The 16,514-nt window shown below is 39.7% G+C and overlaps 1 protein-coding gene across 1 annotated transcript; it reads right to left on the reverse strand.

Moving 5' to 3' along the window:
• Positions 1-326: 326 nt before the first annotated feature.
• LOC104335244 (receptor-interacting serine/threonine-protein kinase 2) lies at positions 327-16,054 on the reverse strand. Its single transcript, XM_009940964.2, has 12 exons — positions 15,982-16,054; positions 13,366-13,531; positions 11,207-11,360; positions 10,851-11,006; positions 10,583-10,731; positions 8,699-8,748; positions 7,436-7,597; positions 6,612-6,697; positions 5,023-5,091; positions 4,128-4,296; positions 3,077-3,229; positions 327-1,762 (listed from the first exon to the last, which is right to left on the reverse strand). Exons 2-12 carry the CDS (start codon positions 13,515-13,517, stop codon positions 1,440-1,442), a joined length of 1,623 nt encoding a protein of 540 aa, XP_009939266.2. The 5' UTR covers positions 13,518-13,531; positions 15,982-16,054; the 3' UTR covers positions 327-1,439.
• Positions 16,055-16,514: the final 460 nt, after the last annotated feature.

Raw genomic sequence — 16,514 nt, forward strand, 5'->3', positions numbered from 1 at the left:
AAAGCTGATAATTAACTTTCAACAATATTGCCATTTTCCGTCTTAAAAGTCTGTAAATATTTCCCACAGGTGAATGATTATCTGTTTTACTCTGATTATTTTATGCCTTCTAAACAGGAAAAAACTCATGATAGCCGTGCTTTTCCTCACAGGCAAAACATCCTTTTTTGGCAGGAACTGATTTAGTCTGTTGCAACTTCCTATTTAAAGTGTAGATTGAAAAAAACAATCAAGTGAAGCAGATGTTTAGCTCCTTTAATGGGCAAAACTATTTTTAATACATTCTGATAGACATTGCTTTTAATTATAACAATGTATTATCTCAAGGCAGTCTTTCAACTTAATGAATTTACATTAAAAAAATTTATGGCTCCAGCAGCATTGCAGTATGTGATTTAACACATTTCTTATATCTTAGATGTCCCTAGAAAACATATCATCACTGTATTTAAAATTGCAACCTGGCAAACTACTGAATTCAATAAGCAGTTTGAAACTGCAGAGAAAACAAATGCAAAATAGGGAAACACAGTAATGAGGTCTTGCATTTGAAATAGTTGTAGATTGTATAACAAGTCATATTAATCCAGTGCCATGAAGCTTGAAGGAATCCCACTGTGCCTTCAAAAGACCAGCATCTTGTATAATCTCATTTTCATTATAATTAAAATAATCTTACTACTTTCCTTTACAGTTCAGCAGAACCAGTGTTTCAAAATGATCAGCTTGGCACCTCTTCTTCCTGCTTTAATTTTACATTTGAACTGTAGACATGCTTAGAGAACTACATGGATGTAAGGTGTTAACGTTTTTCCATTTACTTTAAGCCCCGCCTCTCCAAAGTGCTGCTATCAGTGCCCCATTCTGAGAGCATATGACCATTTGTGAGGGAAAATAAAATAATTTATATGCGCAATATAAATTTCCAGGTTCTACTTAAGGCGCCGTTGAAGAAATATTTCTTCATTCTCTCAAGCCTTTCACTCGAACAGCTGGCTGAGATATGAGCTCAGTGAAAAGCAGTATTTTTTTTCTTGTCATCCAGTACCCTGTTTACTGTTCTTATTTGGAAGGATTGAGTAACAGCCGTTCTTCCACAGTGTGACCTCCAGTAAGTCATGATCCATTTTCCTCGCTTCCAGAAAAAACAAAATCAAGGAAATAAGGTGTCATGTGACTTGAACTACATTTGCTCTGGCACATGTTACACTCCCATCTCCGAGGTCCAAATTAGAATTTGTTGTAGCAGTCTTGGTAATTTCTGCAGGCGGTGGTTGTCCTGACCTTTTAATCCAGCTAGATTTTTCCACTGGAGGACTGAAGTCATGGACTGTAGGAAGGATTGACTTCAGTCAGTGGGTTATGAGCAATTAACGTGAATCATTGCCATTCCAAATTACCAGTGCTCTGATCCACGTAACAAACTGCAAAAAAGTCAGTCACAACAACAGCCTGTTCACCTGAGAAGGACAGTCTGGGCAATGGCTGCCTTGTCCCAGAGGACTACGTTTGGTCACTGAAAGTACAGTCACTACAACGCGTGCTGCCCTCTCTCCGAGGCAAAGGCAAGTGTCCAGCAATGCCCGAGCACGTCCAGTCACTGTGGGGTAAGAGATGATTGTTTCGTAATCCATTCGGGACAACGTTTGCTGTGAGCGAAGGACATCGAGGATGTGGTTGAGGCGCCCTTCTGTCATGCAGCTCAGTATGGTCTGTCTCTGACAGGCTAGTATTCGACAGCAGTTTCCTTTGCAGCAAGGATCTTGAGTGAAAAGGAAACAAAACGAGATAAACTAAGTGCTCTTTTCTTCCAGAAGTTGTTAGCAAGTGATAGCATGAACACCAGAAATACAAACTCAGTAGAGGAAAGGGGTAGGAAGAGTTAGTTTATTTGCGTTATTTGGTGAAAACTAGTCCAGTGTATTTTTGTCTTTTGTTCAAAACACATGAAGATCAGATTACAGAAAATAGGTGTTTCTAGACATTATGAAGTGCTTGGGTTGTGTGAGGGGAGCAGATTTTCAGGTCTCACACTATTCACATGGCATCCGTATCAAACTTTACGGAAAGCAGCTGGACTCGACAATAGAGGAGAAAACCGTGTTCTGTACAAAGTAGAAGAACAGAGAATAGGTAGTTCAGGGTAGGAGGACTGTTTGAAACATGCGTTGTGAAACTGGGAGCTTGGATATATGTCAAAGCCAAACTAGTAACAATAGTAATACTCCTGGAAAAACGATCAAGAACTTTGAGTTCTGTTTCACAAACTGATCAGAAAACTTAGTACAGACATTAGGGTTTTTAGTGTACAGTAAATACCATACACCAAGAGAAAATTAATAACCAAAAGCCATTGTTGCTTTGGAGAACATGCCTCTGTCATTCTGATTTCTGATTGTTGCCAGTGGGGTTCTGTGATGAACTTTTCCTGCCTGAACTAGTCTGTTGATTTATCCAGAAATTATGTCACCACTCAGAAGTAAATTGGAGAAGGATGGCCAGCTAGTTGTGAGAACTTTCATAGGCCAGCTTGCAAAAAGCTAGCAAAAAAAAAGCTCACAAGCTTCACCTACAGGCAGAGGCAGGCTTCACAAATCAGAAGCTGGCCTTTTCTGCCTCTCTGCAGTAGGAAGAACCGAGACCATGTAAGTAAGGAAAGGAATGGTCCCGACTCCTCCTAGTCACCTGTTTCCGTAGTAAGTACGTACTTTTGTAGAGGTATAAAATACACCACTTAAAATAAAAAGAAAATCCAGGCTTAAACAACTAAATCTCTTCCACATTCAATGTGTGCTGTATTTTCTTTATTTTTATTATGGTCTCTTCAGAACTGTTCTCAGCCTGAATATGACCTTGGAAAAGAAGAAGCCAATGTTCTCAGTGGCCAGCGCCTGAACTTCTGAGAACCTGATTAGCTGCACACAAATAGACTCATGAGACATTTGTATCAAGTTTGGAAATGTGAAAATGTGCATAAAATTTAGAGAGAACTGTGTCCTCAAAACTTTAAACAATTTAATCACTAAGATCTGGCCAAGGAGAATATTGCCACTTCAGATTGGAAATGGTGTCTTACCTGTCACTGCTTGTTCAAGATGCATAGTTTGTGGTCTGTCCTTAAGAGCCAGGGGTGGGTCCTTATGCTGACCGCTTTCTTTGCCTGCAGTTGAACCAGGTAAAGGAACTGTGTAGCAGGAATTTGATTTTCTACTGTCAGAGCCTGAGTGATCTAGAAAAAGTTTAAGATGAGTAAGATGAGACCCTTGAATTGAACAACAGAACATTATGCGTATGTTAGCCACTGCAGAAGACTGGAACTGACGTGAAGACTAACTGGAGAGTGCTTACTTATTACTAGCTGTTCTTCAGGCCCTGGTTAATACGTCGTGATTCCTAGGAAGATTTTGGCATATGGACATCTGACTTTTTCAAACTGCCTGTAGGAATTTGTTTCTGAAGTTATGGATCATTCTGTTCTGTCCATGAGTCTGACAGCTATTGATCAACACTAAAATGCTTGGAAATGCAGATGTTGCTATAAGTGAATTGATTTTCTGTGGGTCAACTTTCATATCCAAAGGCATGAGGAGTACAGAAAAATCCTCTGAGGAAATGTATCTCCTCTTGACACAAATTTAAACACTTTGATAGGACAACTCCACATTGGAAAGGCAAAGGAAGTTATTTATATAGGAATGGTGACTACTAGGAATCATTCACTTGTTCACAGTCTTCTTAAAACATATCTCCTTTTCTTATTAGCAAATTACAAAAAAGCAGTTATTCCTGGTGGCAAAAGGCAGTGTCGTTCCAAGGATGGGCTTGCTCTGTCAAAAGCAACAGGCAATACTAGACATGCAAGGGAAAGGCAGCTGTACATTACAGGTCAGGGTTCTGAAAAAAATTTAGCAAAAGAGGCTTTTTGATCTATACACTTAATCTAAAGGTATTGTGGCATCTCTGGCTTTCTGCAGTGAATTTATGCTTGGATGATACCAGTAGAGGGCACAGCTGTACTCCGAGAAGGGACCACCTTACATGGAAAACAACATGTGTGTATGGAACAACTGGTAATATTTATCCTTTTCTTAAAATAACTGGAGCTGAAGATGGTTCAGGGTCGAGACCTTTCTTTGTTGTTGTGTTCTGTGGGATAGTGTTTGACAGACCTGTCTCAGGAATAGTTTCTCTTCCTGCATGATTTGCACTGCTATCAAGTAGAATAGTTGACAAGCTTGGCACTACAAAAGGAATTTTCTTACTGATTAAGAGGTTGGGTTTTTTTGGACAGATGATCTGAAAAAGATAAAAATAGAGAAGAATTATCTTGTTGGAAACTTTTGTTCTGAAACCTTTTCTAAGCAGTTTTCTCTTGGAACAGAAGGCAGTAGTATCACAGTGCAGGGCAGGGTGGGTATGCAGCTGTTGAGCCTCCAGTCACACTCACTGTGACAGCACAGGTCCACAGGCTAACTGTCCTAGGGCTTACTGCAGTCTGAGATCGCTGCTGCAGCCTGTGCTGCCAGCGGTCATGCTGTTTAGTTTGAAGCTAGCTCTGATCCAGACATGCGAGCTTCAGTTCTACCTCTGTATCTTTCAGTATTGGCAGGCCTGCCACAAGTGCCAAAATCACTTTGAAAATGGCATTTAGCTGTATTTTCAAGGGATCACAAAGCAGATGGCCTTGCTCTAAGAAGACCAGTTCAAAATTCTAGAATTCAGCCTAGGACTTTTTCCAGCCATCATTCTGAAAATACTACAAGAAAGGTTAGATTCTTGCCATTTCATTAGGACCTCTTCAAGAAGGAGAGGTTCAAAGCAACTCTTAAGTGGGAGAGATTGTATTTGCAAGAGCAACATCAGAGTCAGCTGCTTGGAAGAAAGTACGGCAGTGGGGTTTGTTGGTTAATTGAACGGTGTTCTGATCAGGGACATTTTGCCCCACAATGTTTGTATTACACATTGTCAGGGCTGGCAGGAGAAACAAGCAGCTGATGAAGCACTCTTACGCCATGTACTCACCTCTGAATTGCATATGCCCGTCTGCAGTGTGTATATTTCTGAACCTTTGCATGCATTAAGTGCTGTCTCCTGGAAAAAAACAGCACAGTAACTCTAGTAAGTATACGTGGGGTTTGTTCAATTCACAGCTGTCAGGAGCAAGAGTTTACTGGTACTGACAAGATATGTTATACTCTGACGTACACCGTTACGTAATAACAGTGAATGCACAGAGCAATTTTGCGTTTTAATGCATGTAAGCGGGCACAGAATCTGACACAACTCTGTCCTGTTACTCCTTCTGCTGTTTTAATTTTATGTTAAAACCCAGTTTTGAATCATGCAGGGGAAGGTGAAAATAGCCCTGTATTGATGGAGAGAAAGAGACTGGGCTAGCTATAACATGTTTTCTTTAAGCATCCAAACAGCAGGGCTGTCCTGTGGTTGGTATGCCAAACTGTCTGGAATAAGGATGTGTCAGTACTTGTCGTTGTTTTCCATTTTGTACATCTGCAGCAGATTTGTTGAACTATTTTTTAGTGTATATACCTCAACACTTACGAATCAATCCATTTTCAAGAACCTCTAGTAGCATTTTCACAGTCATTTTGGACATAGCGGTTCAGTTGTTTGAACAATAAATAGTGCTCTTTGCTAATTTAGCAGTTAGAAAAATAAAACCTTGCTCGAAGGAGACTGAAGCATTAGATTATGGAATATTTGGCAGTATAATCTTAAATAAACTTCAACAGTAGTAAAAATGACTTGGACTATAACTATGCCACCTATTAAAACATTGATCAAGGCTGTTCTATAATCCCAGAATGCGATTGCAACATGTAGAAATAATCCAGCATGCATGAACACAAACATCTCACGTAAGCACAGCAGTGAAACTAACAACACAGGCTGTGTAAATCCAGATGGAGCCTGAATACTTGTTCCAGGGCTGAAGCGTGTGTCACTAGTTTCCCCACTATGACTAAGTTAACGAGATGGGATATAGCTATAGTTGTGGCAGTCAGATTTGTGCCAGATTTCCCATGGCAGTGTAGACATATATCATATAGCCATATCCCTCAGCTGTTGGCCATTCCCCATCCATTCCTGTGGTATCAGAGAACCCTCTTAGACCCTAGCACAAGCAGTGTCTTGTGCCTGAAGCATGTCAGTTTAGCAGTGAAGCACACAGAGAAGTGCTGATACTAGTATTGCTACCACCAGTACAAACGCTGTCCAGGTTTTGGACTAAGTGTCTTCTAGCCCATACATACAACAAAAATTGTCATTTGTTCTAGCCCTAATCTGATCTACTTGAGGCTGATACTTGTTCTTACTCCTGTGGGCTTACCAGTCAGACTGCAGCTGGTGACTGGAATGAAGCTGTCATATCACAGGTCGCAAATGACGTGGCTTCTGGAGAACCTCAGAATATCTATTTTCTAAAATTCCTGAATGAACCTGCAGTGCCAAAGGGTACTCTCCAGCGCTCTGGCATGTCCAATAAAACAATGAAGACAAAGCCTTGCCTGGTTTTGGACCACAAAGATTGCAGTTGAAAGGATCAAGTAATGTCCTTGCAGGAGAGCAAAACTTAATTTGGCACTAACCTTTGCATCCATGAGATTGCAGATTGCAGTGGAAATTGCCGCCTTATTTATAGTAGTCAAAATTCCACTTAGAAGGTCTACACATTCTGCAGGAGTAATAAAGCATTTTCAATACCATACAGTGTTTGAAAATCTGTATATATTTAGGCATTAGCATACTGCAACTAACTTTACTATTATGTTGAGTAGCTGGATGTACTAGATTAAATTAATTGAATACAACTTCTGCCTCATACTTCCTCTTGGTTTCCTTTTTGAACTGATTTTAAAGAATGGTTACAGTCACATTAAAACCACGTTTTCTTAAATGTTCATACATACCTTGCAAAAGGCTTACACATGACTATAAATCTGTCGCAATAAAGCTATATGCAAATTGCTTCCTCGGCACTTCAGCTGTGAAAGTTTGCTCAAAAGTCCTAAAATATCACAATTTAAATATTTCTTGGCTATCTTCTTAGAAACAGATGATAAACAGTTCCACAAAAATACACAATGACAGCACACTTCAAAGGGAACTGGTTACGCATTGGAATCAGAAATGCTGAAGACACACTGATCTTTGTGACACCAGGACATCTAGCTGATAATATCCCTTCCTTTATATGTACTCATTTTTGTTTTATACTAAACAGAATTCTGGAGATAAGTAGGCCATTTCTAGTCAGAAGCTTCAGTTAGAAAAACCACCTACAGGACTCTGGCGATCTAAAGACTACTTCCACGGCAGTTGTTCTGTCATTGATCTAGAGTGCGAGAGCAATGTTCCCAGCAAGACCGTCTCCTTCACAGATCCTGCAAAGAAAGTGAATCCTGAGCGTTACCTGCAGTACATGGCCTGTAAGCTGGTTCTTGATGCCAACACAGAGCGATAAGGTGCAGCAGTCTGTTCCTTTCAGGGAAACTGCTTGGTATGAACTTCTCTGAAATGCCAGGCCGCAAACTGCAGCAGATGCCGGTCAAAACTTCCAGCAGGGTTGTCCGACCTACAATTTATAGGAAAACGTCACTGCAAAAAAACATTAAATACCTCAGAACTCTCTTTAAATTATATTTAGCGTAAGTTATTTTGTGTATTTTACAACAAAGAGTGCTTTTAAAAGCAAAAATAAAAAATATGTTAAGTCTCATAAATAGATGTGCTAACCTTTAACAATAATTATAGCTACTTATTGTAACAGGCTGTATCAGAATAAAGAACTCTGTCCAAATAGTAAGTCACCAGTGGCTGTGTGTACATGGATTGTAAACTACACGCACAGATACCTCACATGTACGTGTAATTTTTACTGGGTATGTTTCAAGCACAAGCACAAGCACACAGTTTTGTAGAAAGCCTTGCACCTGCATGACAAGACTGGAACTCCATTGCACAAAACCCCCTCCACTCTGGGCAGCCAGGAGATGGCAGCCAGAAGCTGCGGGAGCTGCAGGACACCGCTCCCTGCGGGTCTCAGCCTGGGAGCTGCAGGCGTCCTTCCCTCGCACGAGAAGCCTGCCATTGATCTCCACCTCCGTGAAGCAGGGATCGTTCCTAGACCGCGACAGTTGCACAGTGCTTTGCAAACAAAGTTCTTTAAAACTGCTCGCATTTTCATCTAAGAAAGTAAGATTCCCTGCTTTCTTTAGAGAATTCAGCATGAACTGGCATTTGTTAAGATTTGAAACTCACGGCAGCTTTATAAAAGGGCATTTTGCTCATGCAGTTAGCCTCTTGTCACTAAAATGTCCCTGATTTTGAAATTACAAGTGTCAAATATAAGGTGGTATGCTTTCTCACTGAAGGTAAGCAGAAAATCTGACTCAGTGACAGAGTGCTTCAGCAAGCAGAGATGATACAAAAGCAGGGTAAGAAGCTACACCTTTCCCCTGCAGGAAAATCAGCTTCTTTGGAAGCACTGAGGATTTTTTGAGGGATTCTAATCTTTACATCCCCTAATGTGGAGCTATGAGCTGTTACAGTAATACAAGGCAAAGGGCAATCTGAAAGGCCAGCGCTGTTCAGATCAGAATTTCCCTACAATACGGGAATTTCTGAAAAAGATTAGGGCAACTCAAAGTCTGACATGAACAACAGAGGTAAGTACCTTCAAAAGGTTTCCGTCTGCTTAGGCTCTCCCAACACAGTATTCCAAAACTGGAAAAAAGAACAGCAAAAGGCCATTCATTAGTCTGTGATCTGTAGCTGTGTTCTCATTTCCAAAGCAAGTTCATTGGTTGAAGAGAAAGGAGTTTTTCGAGACAGTCTATGCAAGTTTTTCCTAATTTGATGAAATCCTTTTTCCTGCATTATTAAGTTTCAATTTTCAACTAAGCTGTTCTTATAAAGCTGTTCTCTAGTAAATCAGTTAGAATTATTATTATTTTTTTTAAACATAGGATCAATTAGAATTACATTTCAGGTTACCACCTTATCTCCATTTGCTCTTGTGAATTTCAGAACCTTCTGTTCCCCTTTCTCTATCATTTTTTGTTTTGTTTTCAAGTAATTTAAATAGCAACTTAAAGAGCTGGACTTTCAGCAGGTACTGACAAGCACATCAGTTAACCTATGAAAAACTGAATTCTGACCCACTGCATGTCTGTTTTCTTTAGCGAATTTTGATGAAGCTCCAAAGACCTTTTTCCTTTTCTAACATTCTAGGAAGTATTGCAGTGATACCATAGATCTACATGTATAACCCAGAACTCAGATGATACAGAATACAGGGTTTTGATAAAAATCACACTCTGCAAAAACAGAAGCACAAGCAAGGAGGCTGCTGGAAGAGAAAACGCAGGCTACAGGTGACTTGGAAGCAAAGCAATCAAAAGGGGAAGAAGCAGTTCTAGGATACACATATCTGCTTACTCCTATATCTTGCTGTAGTGCTAAATTACAAAAGAACCTTCTGCCTTACTTCCACATGATATCTGAAAGCACTTTTACTTAAATATCCTCTAGGAAAATATTAGTGTAATATACATGTAAATGTAACTTACATGTGCTTAAGTAATATCTCATATGACATATACTTTAGTTTTCTCTGTCTAGACATGCACCAAGTCAAAACTGAGCATCTAAAATTATAGAAGAATGACATGCTTGGAAGATTAATTATGCCACCTGAAAGTAAGCTGCCACTCTTCCTGCGTAAAAATCTTGTGTTTGTGAACGGAATCAGGTTACTCACATCTTTTATAGGTCTCCTCAAGGGTCTGCATTATTTGACTCATCTTGGAGCCTAATTTTGTGACAATAAAGCAGGAGTTTAAATTTGCTGCCTCCATAAAAGCTCTGAGAGCAGAAAAGCGGTCATGCTTAGAAGTTACTTATAATGTTAGTCCACAGGCTCTGCATGCTGGTTGTAAAGATGAATGTCCATACAGACAATAGTTGCAGTTTGAGGTTGTCTCATTTATTGAGGCAACTACAAAGCACGTAACGTATCCAGAAGGGACGTGGCAGTAGGAAGTCTTCCTCCTTTGTATAAATCACCTTAGTTAAAAAGTATGAATGCTTGAGTGGCTCAGTAAGTTATTCCAACAGAGATTCCATAGGACCTTAATGGGACACTATTGAGGGAAAGGTCTTATTTTTACCTGGGCCTCATCTAGCCGTCAACAGTTCTTCCTCAGACTAAAGCCAACAACAGTGCACACTTGGAAACTATGTGAACTGTAGTTGTTAGGTTTCTAAATATATATGAAAAACTTTTGGCAGCTGTGTTACACCTAAGCATTTAAGTAATTTACATAAATGTTTATATGACAAATTTCGAGAACAGATCTTAACCTTGGTATATTGTTCACCAAATATGGGGAATTTCAAATTCAATTCACTGCTGTAGTTGGCCTTGTGTCGTATACTATCTTACTGCACCATATAGATCTGGCATTTTTACTGCAGTGACTTTGAAAATAAGTATTTTGGCAACGCTGTAGAATGTAACAAGAACTAGGTATGACCTGCCCTTAGAAATCCCATTCACCTGTAAATATCACCTTCCTGGGAAGGAAGGCCTCCTTCAAGTATTTCAGGAGGGAGGTACACCAAATCCTGGCAGTTTCTCCGATTGCAGTTCTGCAGGTCTGACCTCAGCTGCTGTTTCCTCCAGTTGGTTAGACCATAATCTGATATCTACAGAGGTGGGAGAAAAAGTAAATTTTAGCAACAATACCTTAAGTCTTGGTATTAACTGTTTACTATAGGACAGTGGCTGGATTTTACATCAATATGCTAAAAATAGAAGCTCCCACCTTGGCTCTGTACTGCATATCCAAAAGCACATTGGAAGGTTTCAGGCTGCCGTGGCAGAAAGCAGGTTTGAGGCTGTGGAGGTGATGCAGCCCTTCAGCCACATCCGACAGGATCCTTATGAGTAAGGGAAATGGAAGTTCTGGGTACAGTTGATGCTAAGTAACACAAAGTACGGGTTTTGGTAGTGTGAAGTTGTGACTATTCGCATTTTCATTTGACAATAAACAGAAGTACAATACAGAAGCTAAAGAACAGATTGACTGTAATTACTGTCCATAGTTTACATGCTGATTGTTCTCTTTCAGCTGACCTTGTAATTAATTTTGTCAGATAAAAGATGACTTCTCTTACGTACCTCATGGATGAGTGAGTGGAGGGATCCATTGTTCATCCATTCAGTCACTATCCCCACAAGTCCGTGGTACCAGTAAATCCCAAGAGAAGGCAGGAGACGTTCACATTTATAGCATCTGACATTTGCTATATCCTGCAGTAGCAACTTCCACTCCCTATAAAAAACCAGCAAGGGTTAGAGGCAGATTAGACTGAAGGGAATTTCATCTAGAGATGAGATAGTATAGGACATGGAAATGAGAGATAACCGTATGGTTGAACACAAGCTGATATAATTCTACCAATAAACCCAATATTATATCATCTTTGAAACAATTCTAAGAAAATTAAGCAATCCCATGTGTAGTGTGTTTTTCCAATATAATGTGGAAGACCTCTGGATGCTTTAATATGAATATAAGAGCACAGTTTAAAGCAGGATTGGCATGCAAAGGTAGGAGAAAGCTGAATTATATGAAATGGTAGATGAAGAGAAATCAAGGTTTTTTTTCCCCTTACTGTCCCTAAGAACTTGTATCGTATCCATGTACTATTAGTGAGATCCACATCTACAAGCAAATGATGATCTTCCATGCTTATCTAACAGGACCATGTTACAAAATGGTACACGATATCATAGCGTGATATAAAAGTGAAGCCAAAGTCAGATATGATGTGAGCAGTACCACTCTAGTGACTGTGCCAAAGGAATTCAAGCTCAGCTGTGCTTGGATTGTAGACCTGAATTCAAACAGTTTATTTACAGAGAATAACAAAGCTTTGCTTTTTGATCATTACCAGAAGAACAAAGGTTTGCTGTCTAAGGACTTCAGACAGTTACTTCTTCATGCACAGGAAACACCAAACCGTCAATTCAGTCGTGCACTTTCACGGAAATAACTGAACTTCTGCTACAGGTTCAATTTTTGTTAATTATATGTTGGACTTGAAAGATCTGATTGTCTCTACTCTGTGGTACTTGTGAGCTGAAAATTCATTGAACTTTGTTCAAAATTCAGTTGATTTCAACAGACCTGGTGCTCCTTCTCGTTATTCTAACCAGCCTTTACATGAAGACTTCAGTTTCAGTTTCTCATATTTACTGTGCTGATTCACAAACCTGTAGACTAATCACTAGCAGTAAAGCACAGCCCCACCTGTTTTAACACTTCTTTCTACAAATCTAAATATTTATCAACAGCTAAACATTTTGCAGCTGTAGTAAACCACAGTTTATTCTCCCAGCTTTCCTGTACACGTTGTAGTGTAAACAAGAGATTAGAATGGTAGAAAGAAAAAAGCAGAACACCGGCTTTAGTTTTAGGGGGCAAGTTTAAGTGAAGAGATGCCAAATCAGAATAGCATGTTAAAGTCAAAGCAAAGTAAAATGCTGATTTCTGTACCTTTACCTATTTCATGTTGGCATTTGTTTGTTTGATTTAAAGAAAATGTGGACAGGGGACACAGGAAACATTGTTTTCTTTAAACAAGGTACCAAACAAACAGCACTGGTTCTGATTAGCCACCTGAATGGCAGCACTCTCAGTTAACAAGAGTAACTAGTCCATAGATACACATCAGACATTCCTTTTTTGATAAACAGTTACGTCAGTGCATTCTCTAAAATGCTTTGGTCTTGCTTCATCAGAAGTAGCTTGTGGTTATTCTTGGAAACTTTCTGTGTTTGTTGCACACCGGAACTTTGTGGTCATTAGGCTGACGCCCATCAGTTACTGCTCGTTTCTTTTTATAATCAGGTCACGTACACACCTCACTGCCCTGTAACTCTGACCATTATCCCTCCCTCCTCCCATTTCTCTACTCCCTCACCTATCTGTGCTGGTTTGGATTAAATTCAACCGAGATCTCTTCAGGGACCTCCAGAAAGATGTAATACCATAGCATGCTGAGTGTTACTGATCAGGGCTTGTAGACAATTCTCATAGTAGATATAATTAACGACTTCAGGATTAAGCTCTACTTTTATAAAAATTTGTAAAAAGCATAGCTTGCTTTTCAGTGTAACTGCCTCCAGGTTGCCTCTTGGCTAGTGGGCTTTCTAGGTATGGAGATGTTTTTAGGGATCAGGTGATCATAGGCTTGCCACAGTTCATTTTGGTGCCATCGCTACAGGTCCGTGCTGCCCGACTGCAAGGTTAGTTGGCCAAGTAAGACACGTACCTCTCTGTAGTGTTCCGGCTGGTCAGTGGTTTCACAGAGATGTGAGTGTTCCAAGAAAGGTGAAAGGCTTTGAGTGCAAAGCCTGAGCCTGTCCTGGTCAGCATAAGGCTATCCAAATCTTCCTGGGCCACGACAGGTAATGGTTTGGCCATTTCTTGATGGCTGGCTTGGGGTAAAAAATGGCAGGAAGAAAAGTTTTAAGGACTACTTTTTTGTCACTACTACCAGTTGCACCACCCCTTGCTTCCCAAATAAATATTACCCTAATCCAACAGGCTTCCTTTTACCACTGTATCAGACTTTCCTTATAAAGACAGGAAAAACACACTAATTGCAAAGGAGTGTCTGGACCATAACTTGCCGTCTGAGGCTGCAAGGTGCTAATTAATTGCTCATTATTATTTCCATCTGATGACTTTGAAATGTGGGGCCATAGTTTATAATACAAAATGTGATTTTAAAGTGGTACTGAACTACGTAGACAGCAAACTAGCATCTTACAGTTACAGGCTAGACAGAAACACAGTTTCCCTGCTTCTCAAAAAAGTGAATTCAATAACTAATGCAAGTCTGTTCTGCATCATTCTTGCGTATCTTCTTTAATACAACATCACATGTCAATGCAAAAGCAAGGCAAAAAACAAATTTGCTGCTGTCAGCTGGCAGAACTCTGCTAAATGGAGCTGTGTCTTTATAGCAGCCACGAATTTGGCCAATACTCTGTCTATACTGTAACTCTCTAGGGCCATCTGAATGTTTCAGACACATTGCAAGGCAATGCACATGGGGTAGAGATAACCTCTGCAAAGCATCACTGTGTTACTACATGAGTAACATTTTTAATTACATCTGTGAAGCTGCATTAGACTAGAGAATAACTAAGTCAGTGGTGAAAGAGGAAAATGAGCAAGCAAAGAAAACAGAGGGGATAAAACCATTGGTAAGGACTACTGCGAGATCAGTGGTCAGTGAGTCAGAAGAGCTCAAACTAGAATACCTCCTTCAGGGTCCAGTAGACCAGGGCTAGAAAACAGAACACATGAGGGAACTGAAATGACAGGGCCAAAAATTTGAAGCAAGCAGTAAGGACTGTTGAGTGTGAATTGTGTCCTGCTAGAAGATGGGCTCTACAAAAAAGCTCCTGGGATGCAGAAGGCCTGAAAGTCTTCTGACTTTGAGCAGATCATTTATGCTCCATGAATAGAATAGAAGCAAAAACCTAAAGATAACTTAGCCTATGCTCATGGCTGAACTGCTTCTACTTCATGACCAACTTGGTTTTGGTTAGTCTCAGTATCTAAGCTGTGCCATGCAAGCACATTCACAATCACAGAGGGGCACTAAGCTCAGTTTTGTATCTAGCCACAATCAAAATGCAAATAAAAATTCAGTAACTGATTTACCGGTTCAGCTTCAACAGTATTTCATTTTGGTAGGAAAGCACAGTTGAATTTTTTGCTTTTGTTAGATTATTGTAGTTTGAAAGCAATAGCTGGCTTAAGTGCCTCACTTAGAGTTTCCTTAAAGAATAAATCCAATATGGTATGAGCCTGACAGGTGAAGAGTTTGATTAAATTTGGTGAGATTGCTCTGAATGAGGATAGATTTCCAAATAAGCCATTTCTCCTTTAAAGTTGCAAAGACAGACCACACAGATCTACAAATCCTAAATATAAAGGAGGTATCAGAAGGTTGACAGGAGCAAAATTATATCTTATTTCTATTATATACTACAATAAATAGTCATTTTAATTGCCAAAATAATTACTCAACTCCAAACATAGTACAAGGAAGATCAAACAATGAATACAGGATCTAAACCATTCCTGAACGTATTTGTTTCTATTTAAAAACTGTTAAGCTTTACTTGACTGAATTTTAAAACTCTTGCTAACTGGCTACTTAGATAAAAATAAGACTAATCATCAGCTCCTACTTTGGATTTTTAAAACCTAATTTAACTAGAGATTTTCTAAAATCAAAATGAAAACCACTTCAATCTTTTCTGTTACAAACCATGACATGCAAATCACCGTTGTCCCTGTGTCTGAGTTTGTATATCTGTTTCCACAGCTAGACTTAGAGTGATTTGCTCATGACCTCCAGAGGAGTTTAACCCTGAAATGAGAGATTTTTTATCTATCCAGGGTGCTACCCAGATTCCCAAAACAGTTGGAGGGACTAATCATGGAATATGGCACTGCCATGGAATTACAGATCACAAAGTTTCTCTCTACCCCCTAGATTGTAAGTTTGGTACCAAAGCCATATTTTCAATAATTCTGCTCTTCTGAGTGCTTTTCCTTCTAGACCCTTTTGAAAAACTCACTATCAAACCACAAAACCGGTATTTCTTAGGTGACCTTTGCAATGAAGAGCTTCATATTTAGTAAGAAGCTAGAAGTCTCAGACACCTTTGTCATCTTCCCCTAGCTGGGCAGGCAGGGGCGGGAAGGAGACTGATAGAAAGCTATTTATTTCAAGTTTCTAATTTTAAAGGTTATTTTTAAAAAATAACTCACAGCGAAGATGTTTTCCTTCGTATGAGAGAAACTCTACATTTTATTAATATTTAGATGTCTCAGTAAAAGAAGTTGGAAACAAAAATCAACTTACCTCTGGAAATATGGGCATAAAAACTACGAAACAGGAGCAGTGGAGTGAAACTGCTGCAGATACCGAGTGCGAGTTAGTGTTGAACTGCATTCAAACCCAGCCCAAGCTTCCCTGCCGTGAGTCAGCTGCGTTGTTCGCCTTGCCTTTTATTGGCTGCCTGCAAACACCCAAAATTTCCTGGTCGGACATACAAACTGTAACTCTTTCGTGGCTGCAAATGGGTTTTCACTGGCTGATTTGTTAACTGCCTGTAATTAATGCAAGCAATTACAGAAAAAGAGGGTGGATAGCTGTTTTTTCCACAGCGAGGAATGCCAAAAGGGAAAGCTATACAACAGTGAAAAACACCCTGTTGGATACAGCCCAGATACGGAAGCGTGTAAGGCTGTGTGCAGACTGTGTAGCTGCTGCTTATCTCTGCAGTAGATCAAGCCTACAGCACACATACAAAATCCCTTTAAACCTTTTAAGTCAAGTTGATCTTAAAACAGGATGAAAAATGCTGGTTTTCTGGTTAGAGGGTAGGTAAGCAT

This window comes from Opisthocomus hoazin, chromosome 12 (assembly GCF_030867145.1).
Source record: "Opisthocomus hoazin isolate bOpiHoa1 chromosome 12, bOpiHoa1.hap1, whole genome shotgun sequence".
NCBI classification, from domain to species: domain Eukaryota; kingdom Metazoa; phylum Chordata; class Aves; order Opisthocomiformes; family Opisthocomidae; genus Opisthocomus; species Opisthocomus hoazin.